This window comes from Lathamus discolor, chromosome 3, assembly GCF_037157495.1.
Source record: "Lathamus discolor isolate bLatDis1 chromosome 3, bLatDis1.hap1, whole genome shotgun sequence".
NCBI lineage: Eukaryota > Metazoa > Chordata > Aves > Psittaciformes > Psittacidae > Lathamus > Lathamus discolor.
Window position 1 is genome coordinate 45089319 of NC_088886.1, and position 12025 is coordinate 45101343.

The 12025-nt window shown below is 40.4% G+C and overlaps 1 protein-coding gene across 1 annotated transcript in view; it reads right to left on the reverse strand.

Annotated features, from left to right (window-relative positions):
* The window catches only part of COL4A3 (collagen type IV alpha 3 chain), a 67332-nt gene that overhangs the window by 20434 nt on the left and 34873 nt on the right, over nt 1–12025 (reverse strand). Inside the window, exons 22-33 of the mRNA XM_065674992.1 lie at nt 11825–11917; nt 10979–11074; nt 10554–10624; nt 8798–8986; nt 7610–7778; nt 6637–6729; nt 5429–5533; nt 3685–3782; nt 2162–2312; nt 1917–2030; nt 1382–1549; nt 199–288 (exon numbers count right to left, since the gene is read on the reverse strand). Of these exons, the coding sequence (XP_065531064.1) occupies nt 199–288; nt 1382–1549; nt 1917–2030; nt 2162–2312; nt 3685–3782; nt 5429–5533; nt 6637–6729; nt 7610–7778; nt 8798–8986; nt 10554–10624; nt 10979–11074; nt 11825–11917 (1437 nt within the window). The remainder of the gene's footprint in view (nt 1–198; nt 289–1381; nt 1550–1916; nt 2031–2161; nt 2313–3684; nt 3783–5428; nt 5534–6636; nt 6730–7609; nt 7779–8797; nt 8987–10553; nt 10625–10978; nt 11075–11824; nt 11918–12025) is intronic.

The window sequence follows — 12025 nt, forward strand, 5'->3', positions numbered from 1 at the left end:
AAAAAAATTAAATAATGTAGTAATTCAGCCTGTAGACTGCATATATACAGAAGCCAAAGACCAAGACTCAAAGAAATTCTAGGATGACACGTATACTCAAGCATGAAAACATACATCAAGACGGATCACAAGACTAACTTTAGCACGGAAGTTTCTATAATCTAAATAATAATGAAGGCAAATACTATGGCCACTTGCCTCTGATACCCGGGTTGCCTGGTCTTCCAATAATGCCAGGGGGTCCAGGAATTCCTAACAGGCCCATTATACCTGGCTCTCCCCTTGAGCCTGTGGAATTGAAGCAACAGCAACATATTTGCTAGTATTTGATCAGTGAAACAGAACATTACTTCAGAAAACTACACATCTGCCTATCATTTAATACTTAATTGCTTATGTTTTCTTACATATACTGATCTCTGTAGCATGCTGTCCAAGCCAGCTTTCCAGTTGTTAACCACATGAACAGCATTTATACGCACAGTAAGCTCCAGACTACCTTAGATTAGTAGCTGCAACAGCTTCTATCAATGAGTGAAATAACTGTTAGGGAGGATAATGTATCTGAGATACCCACACAGGGATGGGAGATCTGTTATGGGTTGTACGGGAAAGACATTCCTTTCTGGCTCAGGAGTTGAAGACCAGCTAGGACATGACAACTCCCCTCAAATGACATCAGAAGTATTGGCTTGCATAACTGAGTCAAGTGATAACATGTTTATCATTTGGTTTACAGTTTGTATATATAAAAAATTATATACCATCTTCTTCCCACAGAATAATGAAGGATTTGATACTAATGAAAAATCTGTGAGAGATAGGGAGCATTACATAACAGATTTTATTCTATGAATCAAATTTGAACACATATCTGAAAAACAAACAAACAAACCAACCCCTACAGGGATTAACTGCATTACTTAAAGTTAGCTCTAATTAAGGTGACAGAGTTTGATCTGCCTCAACTCTGCCAGACTCAAGATCTAAACTTTCTTTTTAAGAAAAAAAAGACAGCATTAACAAGCTATTTGTTTGAAAACAGATGCTGAGAAAGAACTAAATACCTTTCCATTATGCTGGGGAGTTGCTTTGAATGTCAATCATTTAATTTCCTACTGCAAGGACATTACTGTACAAAAACCAGTGTAAGGTACCACTCTATTCTAAGAAGACTTACAGAAAAATCATTACTCTGTCGTAACAGCTTCAAGATATGCTTGTCATTTAAGGAATGATGATATGTTTTATAGATAGATCTTAATATATATGAAAGCTGTTTATGGAAAAATATGTTGGCATATTCAGTTTGAAAAGCATACTGACCTTTTTTGCAGAGACTGAATTTCTACATCAAAACAAGTATTTGGGAAACCCTTACCTGGCACACCAGAGATTCCTGGCCTTCCAGACTGTCCCTTGGGGCCAGGTAATCCTGTATTTCCATGAAGACCTACTAATCCAGGTTCCCCAGGCAGTCCATAGATCCCTGGGATACTCAAGCCAGGAGGACCTAGTTTTCCTTTTGAGCCTTGCGAACCTCTTCCTCCTAGGAAAAATACATGACAGTGTAGTATGGTACAACTGTCTGAAAACTAAGCCCTCACCTCTATCTTGCCATCATAAGCATGAAACTCTTGTTGAACTCCATATGTTTGAAGGCTAAACATTAGATCTGTAAGACAACATACACATTCAGGAAATTGTAGGAGAGCTGTGGGTTGTTTGGGCTTTCTTAAAGGGCTGTTTTCTTCCCATCTGCGGGAAGTGCATCTCTTAAATGGGCTCACGTTTTTTCACGTACTATCCTATAACCAGTATCTAGGAACAGCTTCAGCTCCCTCAGGCTATTGGAAAACAGAAACAAAACCCAGACCCACCCAGTCAAATTGCACAGTTGGTTCAGAAGGTCCTACCTCGTGGGCCTGTAGCTCCCCGGCCACCTGGCAAACCTGGCAGGCCAATAAGACATTCAGCAGGTTTCCCTGGAAAACCTGGATCTCCAGGAACTCCAGGTGAGCCACGATCTCCTAAAAGAGAGGAAACTGGATTCACAATCATTTAAGTAGAAGTTTCAGACTTTTGAGTGAGCATTGTTTGACTTGGTTTCCCTTTCCTTAAACAACTTGCTGTGCTCCTTGAGCTTGTTTGACAACAGTACCTCTTAGGCCATCATCACCATCATGTCCGGCACGCCCTGGTAGGCCTGGAAGTCCTGGAAATCCAGTATCACCTTTTAAGCCAGGAATGCCATGACTTCCTGGTGAACCCAGTCTACCTGGCTCTCCAGGAATAACCATGCCTGGGTCACCCTGCAACACAGAGAGAAATCCACTATGTTTTGCATGTCTGCCAAAATATTTCTCCGCTGTGTGATCAGTTAACTTCTTTTATTAGGGTAATTTTCTCCACTCCCTGGGGATCTTCCACATTATAACTTTTAATGGCTCCAATTCAGCAGACTGCTGGATGTTCCTTATAGACCAGCTGCAGGTTCCATACCAGAGTAATTCCTCTAGATGGCTATTGAACTCTGACTCCAAACTCTAAGAAATTGCTACTAAGCAATGCAAGATACTTTCCTCCATTTGGCCTTTACTGCACTGTTGATGCTTGCTATAGCTGTGAAAAGCTTTGGATCTGTATCTGGAAATTTGGCTTAAGTTTGTGGAAACACAACTTTTCCTTTATTTTTATATGATAGTCATATTTTTATCAAAGCATTTATTTAAATAATCTTTAAAAGATCTTTCTCAGAATACTCAAAGTCAGCTACTGTGTTTTTTTTAATCATTCTTCTAACCGTTGTTTTCCATGAAGACTGTTTTTATCGCAAATATCCCATGTCTATTCCCTGAATCGAAAGTTTGAATTAGTTTATTTGGCTGGCTGAACTGCTGGTTGCTTTGAGGACTAGCTTTGAGTACCAGCAACTCAGTATGTCCATAAAGCAGGTCACTAGAGCTGAGCTTGTACCTGTCACTGATGATATACTTGGACCACAAAGGCCACTCCATATCCAGCTGTTCTGTGACATCAAATACAGATTAAATAATAATTAAAAAAAAAAAAATCCACAACCTCAAACCACACACTTCACCATGTCAAAAGACACACAAAAGAATGACATTTGAGGATGCACATGAAAAAGAAATGCCACACCTTCAAAACACTTAGGTGCTACCATTTTTTTCAAATTTGAATCCTGATTACACAGTAGTCAATAATCCTACATTTACATATGCCATCAATAGAGTAGCTTCTGTTAATGAGCAAGAGTGGCTGCAGTATTACTTCCTACCTACTTTATGTTTCAATTCAGTGGAGCACTTAAATTAAATGCATGCATAATTGTCACTGACCTCCATCAATTATGTGCTTAATTACAATTTCTGAATAGCTATCTTTTCAGAAGCTATGGCCTTGCTTTTTCCTGTGAGGAATGTAATATTCTCCTTGTGCTCTAAAAAGCATCCCCAACACTTGGAGCTCTGAAGTCCAGTATCTGAATTTAAAATTTTGCCTTGAGCCCCTTTTTATATAAAGAATTTAATTTCATAGCTTGTGCATCACTGGTCAGGAAATATAAAAACTCCTGTATTCCTTACACTTAATTTATTTGCTCAGTGTCACATTTAATGAATGGGACCTATGGAAAAGTCTGTACTATGTTTCTAACCAAACCTTTTCTCCTGGTTGTCCTAGGTTTCCAGCTCGGCCTGTATCTCCAATCTTTCCTTCACAACCCGGTGACCCTTTGCCTCCTGCAAGTCCTTTATCTCCTGCAAAATGAATTAAATGACAAGTGACCACAACAAGTGCAAGGTCCTACACCTGGGTCAGAGCAATCCCAGGCACAGCTACAGGTTGGGCAGAGAAGAGATTCAGAGCAGCCCTGTGGAGAAGGACTTGGGGGTGTTGGTGGATGAGAAAATGAACATGAGCCGGCAGTGTGAGCTCACAGCCCAGAAAGCCAACCGTACCCTGGGCTGCATCAAAAGGAGCGTGACCAGCAGGTCGAAGGAGGTGATCCTGCCCCTCTACTCTGCTCTTGTGAGACCTCACCTGGAGTATTGTGTGCAGTTCTGGTGTCCTCAACATAAAAAGGACATGGAACTGTTGGAACATGTCCAGAGAAGGGACACGGGGATGATAAGGGGACTGGAGCACCTCCTGTATGAAGACAGGCTGAGGAAGTTGGGGCTGTTCAGCCTGGAGAAGAGAAGGCTGTGTGGAGACCTTACAGCAGCCTTCCAGTATCTGAAGGCGGTCTATAAGGATGCTGGGGAAGGACTCTTCATTAGGGACTGTAGTGATAGGACAAGGGGTAATGGCTTAAATCTTACACAGGGGAAGTTTAGATTGGCTATAAGGAGTAAGTTCTTTCCTGTTAGGGTGGTGAGGTACTGGAATGGGTTGCCCAGGGAGGTTGTGAGTGCTCCATCCCTGGCAGTGTTCAAGGCCAGGTTGGACAGAGCCTTGGGTGACATGGTTTAGTGTGAGGTGTTCCTGCCCACGGCAGGGGAGGGTTGGAACTAGATGATCTTAAGGTCCTTTCCAACCCTAACTATTCTATGATTCTAAATGGCAGTACAGATGCTGTAGTTATCACCTTATTTTACAAATGGATGTTTGTATGGATGCAGTTACAAGCCTCTTACACTAAAGTTGCTGACATGAGCTGAGGACAGCATCTTGATTTCAGAGTTGTTATGACACACTGCATCTTGTTCCTTACATACTCAACATTGACTATAACACTTGGTTACTTGTTTCAAATCAGTTATGTGGGATTTTTTTAAGTGAAGCTGTTCTGATGTCAGTTCCTTACCGTTTTCTTTAACAAGCAGCTTGGTAGTAGTTTCAGCATCAGAGCTCTTTTTTTATCCCCCCTTCTTTTCTTCCCCCATCCTGACAGGATTCTGAGAATTTTTTAATATTTCTGGTGTCCAAAGAGGGGTATGACTTTGCATGAGAAATGGCCAAACTCTCAGCATTATAAATGCTTTCTGGTACCTGCACATTAGAGCAGGTATTGCATTGTACAGAACCAAAATTAAAAATAAAGCACTGAAGCAGCTCTGTCTTTGTAACACACATCCAGGTAAAAGAGAATCCATGTGAAGTAAGTTGGCCTTCAGATGATCTGCACCTGTTTGGGCTGTATTCCAGGAAGCATCGATGTCTTAAAATATTTTCCTCCTGCCAGTTTTGATACTTGATTCTCTGAAATACTTCAAAATATTTCAAACTTCCAATTTATAAGCTTCAAGGCAGTAAATCACAAGAGGGCTAAAAACTCTTGTCTGTCTGACTAATAATTGTTGATTTTTAGTTTATTTTATACGTTGATTGCTTTTAATGTGGACTAAAACCAAAACTAAATGTTTCCCATTTTGCTATTTTTTTTTTTTCACTTTTTTTTTACCTTTTGGACCTGGGTTTCCTGGAAACCCAAGTCCTGGGAAGCCTGTGTCACCTGTTGGCCCTGGATGTCCTGGATCACCTGGCTGGCCTCTTGCTCCAGCCCTACCTGTACAAAGAAAATAAGTGAACTGTGATGTACCTTACCACAGAACATCAGCTTGTAAGATTAGGTGGTTTATCGTTATTAATTAGGACACCACTGTAGATTGTATTAGAACTTAGACACTATTTCTCCTCCACAGCAATTTTTTACAGTTAAAATGCTAATTGTGTTCACAGTATCAAAGCAGGCATGAGCCTGTGAGTTAAGTTTTTATGCAATCTGCCCAAATTCCAGACTTCTAAGAACAACTACTTGCAGATACAAATCTTCCACTTGTTGAGAAGATACAAACACATATTACAGGGGTAAGGCTTGGAAAAGAAACAACTGTAAGAACAGAAGCTACTATAAACCTGCCAAGAATTTTTCCTGTGCTATCCATGGCAGCTTTAAAGACTATTGTTCTACAAAATCAAAACAAAGATGCTTTATAGTTAGCCTGAATGTCGGTTAGTGTCCTTCAGTGCATTAAAAAACCTGCAAAATTTAAAATCATCAGCAACCAATAAAATCTCACCTAGAAGCCAAGCCCAAAACTCACCCAAAAAAGGAAACTCACGTTCTTAATATCATAGAATAATGGTTAGCAACAGTCACGTCAAAAAGGAAGCAGGAAACTTAATACAGCTACTTTTTTGATTGTGCCCATGCAAAGCATGAGAAGGAGCAAGGGGTTCAGGAAGATTAAAAGTATTTCAACCTAATTTTGTTCATTCTGTTTTGAAGGTTGCAGCAGTCCCAGCATATTTTAGGATACACTTTTGCCAAAATTATGCCAAAGGTGTCCTTCTGGATACACAAGCTGCAGCATATGCTCCAGATGTTTCTGGTTCCTGGAGGAACCAAGTCATAGCATAGGACTTATTGGAATCTTTACCATACAGCACACCAAGGACATAGCCCTGTGTGCCCTTCCTATTCACATCCATCTCCCTTAGTTTTCTTGAAAGGGAATGTTACAACTAATTTCATAGTTTCTGTAACACATAACTCATTTTAATAGTTATTTCAAAGTAATGCTAACAGTTTTATCTGGCCAGGGCAGGGAAACAAATCCCCATCAGATTATGTCTGACTTTTACTGTATTAGATGCATATGTACTTACCAGGCACCCCTGGGGGTCCAGGTAAACCATCTGGTCCCTGAGGTCCTGGCAACCCAGGTAATGGTGCTACCCTAGTAGCCTCTCCTTTCAGACCTTTGACAAATATATAATCAAGATTACAAGACTTATAGTTTGGCAGTATGAAATCTTAAACATTCAAAATTATTAGTGATCAGTCTACTTGGTTAAAAATGCAGTCTTCTACAGTTTTCATATTTCTGAAACTCCAACAGACTTTTAAAAGCCTTCAGATCCTGGCTTCATAAAGTAAAAGAATTTTTATTGACACCAAGCCCATCTGCTTCCTTATCTGCCCTCCTGCAGTCTAGTGGAGACCCAGAGGAGGCAGCACAAAGTCAGCAGGAAAATGATTCAATTGAGAAATGCTTAATCTGCAAATCCATTTCTTAAAAGATTTAATGGGTATTCTCTTGGAGAAAACTTAATTATGCCTGCCATCCAGCTTTGAGTTCTTTCAGATTATGCTTGCCTATAAATACATACACTGGTATGTTTTCAGCACTCAAAAATGATCAAGTCCTTCATATTTACCCTGATGACTCAGCTCACGCTAATGATGACTGGATGCATATTTAAAGACTTATTTTTTCATAATGAGGACAGTCAGGCACCAGAAGAGGTTACACAGAGATGATGTACTTTGTCCTTGAAGGCTTTCAAGGCTCAACCAGATAATGCCTTGAATAACTTGGTCGCATGTCACAGCTGACACTGCTCCTAGCAGAAGTTTGGACTGAAGACCTCATAGGGTGCCTTCCAACCTCAATTGTGTTATGACCCTCAGACTTTCACTATTATCTTCAGTGCAACCAAAGTTGGAACAATGCTATAGAAATCTCATAGCAAGGAAAAGCTTCCCATGTTTCATTGTTTTTTACTTCATCGCTGTCTGCAATTTCAATCAAATACCCTGTAACACAGGTAAAACATGGTAATATAGGAAGTTACAAACCAGCTTCTCCAGGTAATCCAGGTGGACCAGGTATGCCTTTAGAGCCTTTGAAACCTCTTATTCCTTGTGGTCCATATCCTGGCAGTCCAGGAAGCCCCATCTCTCCAGGAAGCCCAAGACTGCCAGGCAATCCAGGTAGTCCTCTGTCTCCTTTTGAACCAGTCAGTCCCTATTAATGATTACACATGTGTGTACACCAAGCACTACATGGTTTCTACACCAGCTTTCATAACAAAATGCCTGGTTCTCTGTCTGACTATAATCTTGTATTACTTCAGTAACAGAGTGGATCTGCTAACTAAAGAGGAATTTTTTCTCTGATTTGTGATTAAAAGAATAAATTTTAATATCAATGGTTACAAATAGATGGTTAGTAAGAAGGAAATAGTACAAATAAATAAAGCAGCTTGATTTTTCAGTCACTGTGGAATTATAGCATTATACACTTTTTAAAACAAGTCTGGTAAAAAACCCAAACAAAACAAAACCCAACAAAACAAACAACACCTCAGCTCTGATCCTCTTTGAATATTGTGGAGTCAGGTTTAGAGACAGTTATACCTGAATCACTTTAACAGTTTTTCAGCCAACACACACAATAATAAATGTTACTTTTTGTTTCTGCTGAACAAAGAGCTCTGCCCTAACTCGTTTTATGGTCAATCCTCCTAGCTTTTGTGGTTTCTTCCAGCCCTGACTCAAGATTAACTCTTACAGACTGAACAGGAACTACTTGAAATATTATCTCCTTTTAAGCATTATAAGTAGTCAGGAAAACTGGTCTGGTTTTTTAGTTTTTTGGGTTTTTTTTTGGTTGGTGGGCTTTTTGGCTTTTTTTTTTTTTTCCTGTTTTTTTTTTTTGTTTATCTTATTCATCACAGGAATCCAAGATAATGCTCCAATGTAAATATCCAGGCTAACACCACAAAAGACTGCTGAGGTTTTTCAGCAACATGTACCTATAATAGCCTTATATCTTTCTCTGGTATTGCAAGAATATTTACTCTCATTCTTTCATACATGTTGGTTCTGCATATTGGTTGCTATAGTTGAGCATAGTACTCCTAAGTCAGGTAGAGGATTTTCACTTAAAGTACCTGAACAGATAAAACAGGCTGTTGTAGAAGATATAAATGCTGATTTAGGCTTTCATGTATTCTGTATTAATTGTAAATTGTGCATACCCACCTCTTCACCTTTGGAACCTTTTGATCCTTTAGAGCCAGGTCTTCCCACAAATCCACTTGAACCTTTTCTTCCTTTGTCTCCCCTGGCTCCTGGATCTCCTCGCTCACCTTTTGGCCCTTCAGGATACACATATCCAGGCTCACCTTTTGATCCTTTATATCCTTGATGTCCCTTAAAACCTGGAGGTCCCTGCAACAGAGTAATCAAAAGATTTTCTATGCGAGACATGTCAGCTGTTTCCAAGCTCTTTTTTTGTTTTTCTTTATTAAATACCTAAGAGTAAGTCTCTTAATCCTCATCTTATTCGCTGTAATGGCACACTTCAATAAACAAGTTTTTTAGTGTTTTTTCTTTCCCTCCTGCCTTTACTCATGATTACCATTTCATTTATGTTATTATAAGCAGAAATAATGCAGGATCATTTAATGGATCGTACTGTTAGCTACCTTGTAGTGTTTTGGTGGCAGGACAAGAAAATACCTTAAAATCACAGAACCACACAAGGTTTTGGGTTTGAAGGGACCTCTGGAGATCATCTAGTCTAACTCTCCTGCAGGTTTACGTACAGCAGGTTGCACAGGATGGTGTCCAGGTGGGTTTTGAGTATCTCCAGGGAAGGAGACACCACAAACTCTTTGGGAAGTCTGTCCCAGTGTTCTGCCACACTCAAAAGAAGGAAGTGCTTCCTCATATTCAGATGGATCTTCCTGTGTTTTAGTTGTGCCCACTGCCCCTTATCCTGTTGCTGGGCACCACTGAAAAGAGTCTGGCCCCATCGTTTTGGCACACACCCGTAAGATATTTGTATGCATTGAGAAGATTCCCTCTCAGTCGGTCTCCTCTGCAGGCTAAACAGGCCCAGCTCTCTCAACCTCCAGAGATTTCTGCTACACAGTATCTCCCCAGGCAATTAGATGACTATAATTGCCATAGTTGGCTCTATTCATAGCTAACTTCTCCTCTCTCTACTTTCCCCCTTAGAGGGGTACCCTCAGTGGGTACTCTGTTCCAGCCAAAACCAGTACAAGCTGAAAGCACACTAGGCTTTAGGGATCTTGGGCTCATGAACTCCTGGAAGCCTTCTGGAAAAGCCTGTTAACAGACTCCTTCTGCACCTGTACAGCAACCACCACAATTAATACTTGTGCATGACATTTTTTTATTAGACAGCACCAACTGTAATTTCCCATAAATAATTACTACTACAGGCACAAGTTATAACAACCAAATTGTATGTCAGCTGTCAGCCTTCCCTCTTCATAATGTTTCCCTAGACAGAATGTCCTTTGCAGCCCTGAAGAAGGTATTATGAGAAGCAAGTTTCTCTGCACCGTTGGAACTTTAGCAAATCCTGAGTATGCTGAGAACAAGATAAGTAAGAAGTCTGATGAAGATCACAGCATACAAAACTCTATATGCTTTACAGCCACTGCCATGATCACAGAAGTACATAGATGAACTGAAGTATACTGCTCATACCAGGCAGAAGCACAGATTAATCACAAAGGTATTTACCTCCCCCACTGTCTGGGCTGTACTTCTTGCTGCACTGAGCAAAACAGGTTCATGTAAAGCTAGGTCAGCCATACTTCATAGCAGAGACCTCTCTAGGTGTCCTATGCAGACACATCCATTACTAAAGAACTTAAACTATTGAGATCACCCAGTATGACAATGCAAGTAAAACCAGCCATGAGGTTTCTCTGAAATAATTCTTATGGGATCTGAAAAATAATCTGAAAAATCAAAGCCTTACTTGAGCTCCTGGAAACCCTGGCGCTCCTGGAGAACCTGGAGAACCTTTTGGACCTGTTGTTCCTTCTCTACCTGCAAAACAAACAGCATATTTTGTTAAGAAAAACAAAAAAGAAAAGGACATGGATCTTGACAAGCTCTGATAATCATATCCAGCATTGAATGATTTTACTTGTTACATCTACTGCACCATCATAGACTGACCTGGTTCTATGCTGCACCTAAGCCCATTAGCATTTTGACTTCACCTCTTTTAGGGCTTGTGCTCCCATCAGTGGATGGAGCTGCATGAGGCTCCCACACTCATCACAATGTCAGGGCTAGTTTAAGTACTGAAAGCTCCGGACATGCCCATACTGGTTCTTATGCTATAAGCAAAATCACTGGCCTTTTCTACTATCCCGTTAGGAAAAGCAAGATAATTACCAGGAATGCCATCTTGGCCACGTGGCCCAGGAGAACCGGGAGGACCAGGAATTCCTGGAATATAGCTGCAATCAGTACACACGTGAGCTTCATCACCTAAAACAAAATTCATTCATTAGTTGTTCCACGCCAGTCATGCCCAAGCTTAATTAATGGGTTACATAGTTTGTTACAGAGGATGGCTAACACTTTTTGGCCAGAGAGCAATAGAATCATAGCCTTAATTTTAATGGAAGATCAATTCCAACACATCACAAAATTACCTGTGGTCAGAGAGTGAATCAGAACTTATTACAGTAAATTGAAAATGAAGGAACATCTCTTGATTTTTTCAAGTCTAGTTTTAGTAAACCATTTGGATACAGTCCCTCCACTGATAAACCAGATTCTATCAAAAGGTGACAGGGGACAAAGGGTTCAGATTAACATGGCTCCATAACAGCCTGGGTGACTTTAATGACTAGCAAATGGCAAAGAGATTCAGCAGCTTCTGTAGCGAAATGTGCAGAAGAAACCTGCTCTCAGAGAACAACTCCTAGTGTTGAACTTACCAACAGGAGAATAAAATAACCCTACCAATCTGTAATAACTATTTCTACAGTTATTATAGATCTACACCCTGCTGCAGTGCTGTACAATTGGTGTGCAGCACTGGCACATGCACTGCTCTTTCATCTGCTGTTTACTGTAAGGGAAGAAGACATTTGCTACCCCTAATGAATTTTGTTAAATCTCTAAACTCACCAAATGGCTTAAGAGGCAAATGAAATTCAAAATTTCATGAGGATCCACAAATGTTACTGGATTGCACCAATTACTTGTGAGCAACAGCGTTCGGAAACTGACCTTTCATGCCAGTATCTCCTGGAAGTCCCGGACGTCCTGCACAACCGGGTTCTCCAGGAAGTCCTGGTAGGCCTGTTCTAAATGTTACCCTACCTGTTAATGAAATGAGCATGGCAACATAGTTTCAGCAGATTATTCACATTTCTTTTGTTGCAAAGGGAGAAAGCAGTTGCAGGGTTGAGGTGGAGGCCCTACTCTGAT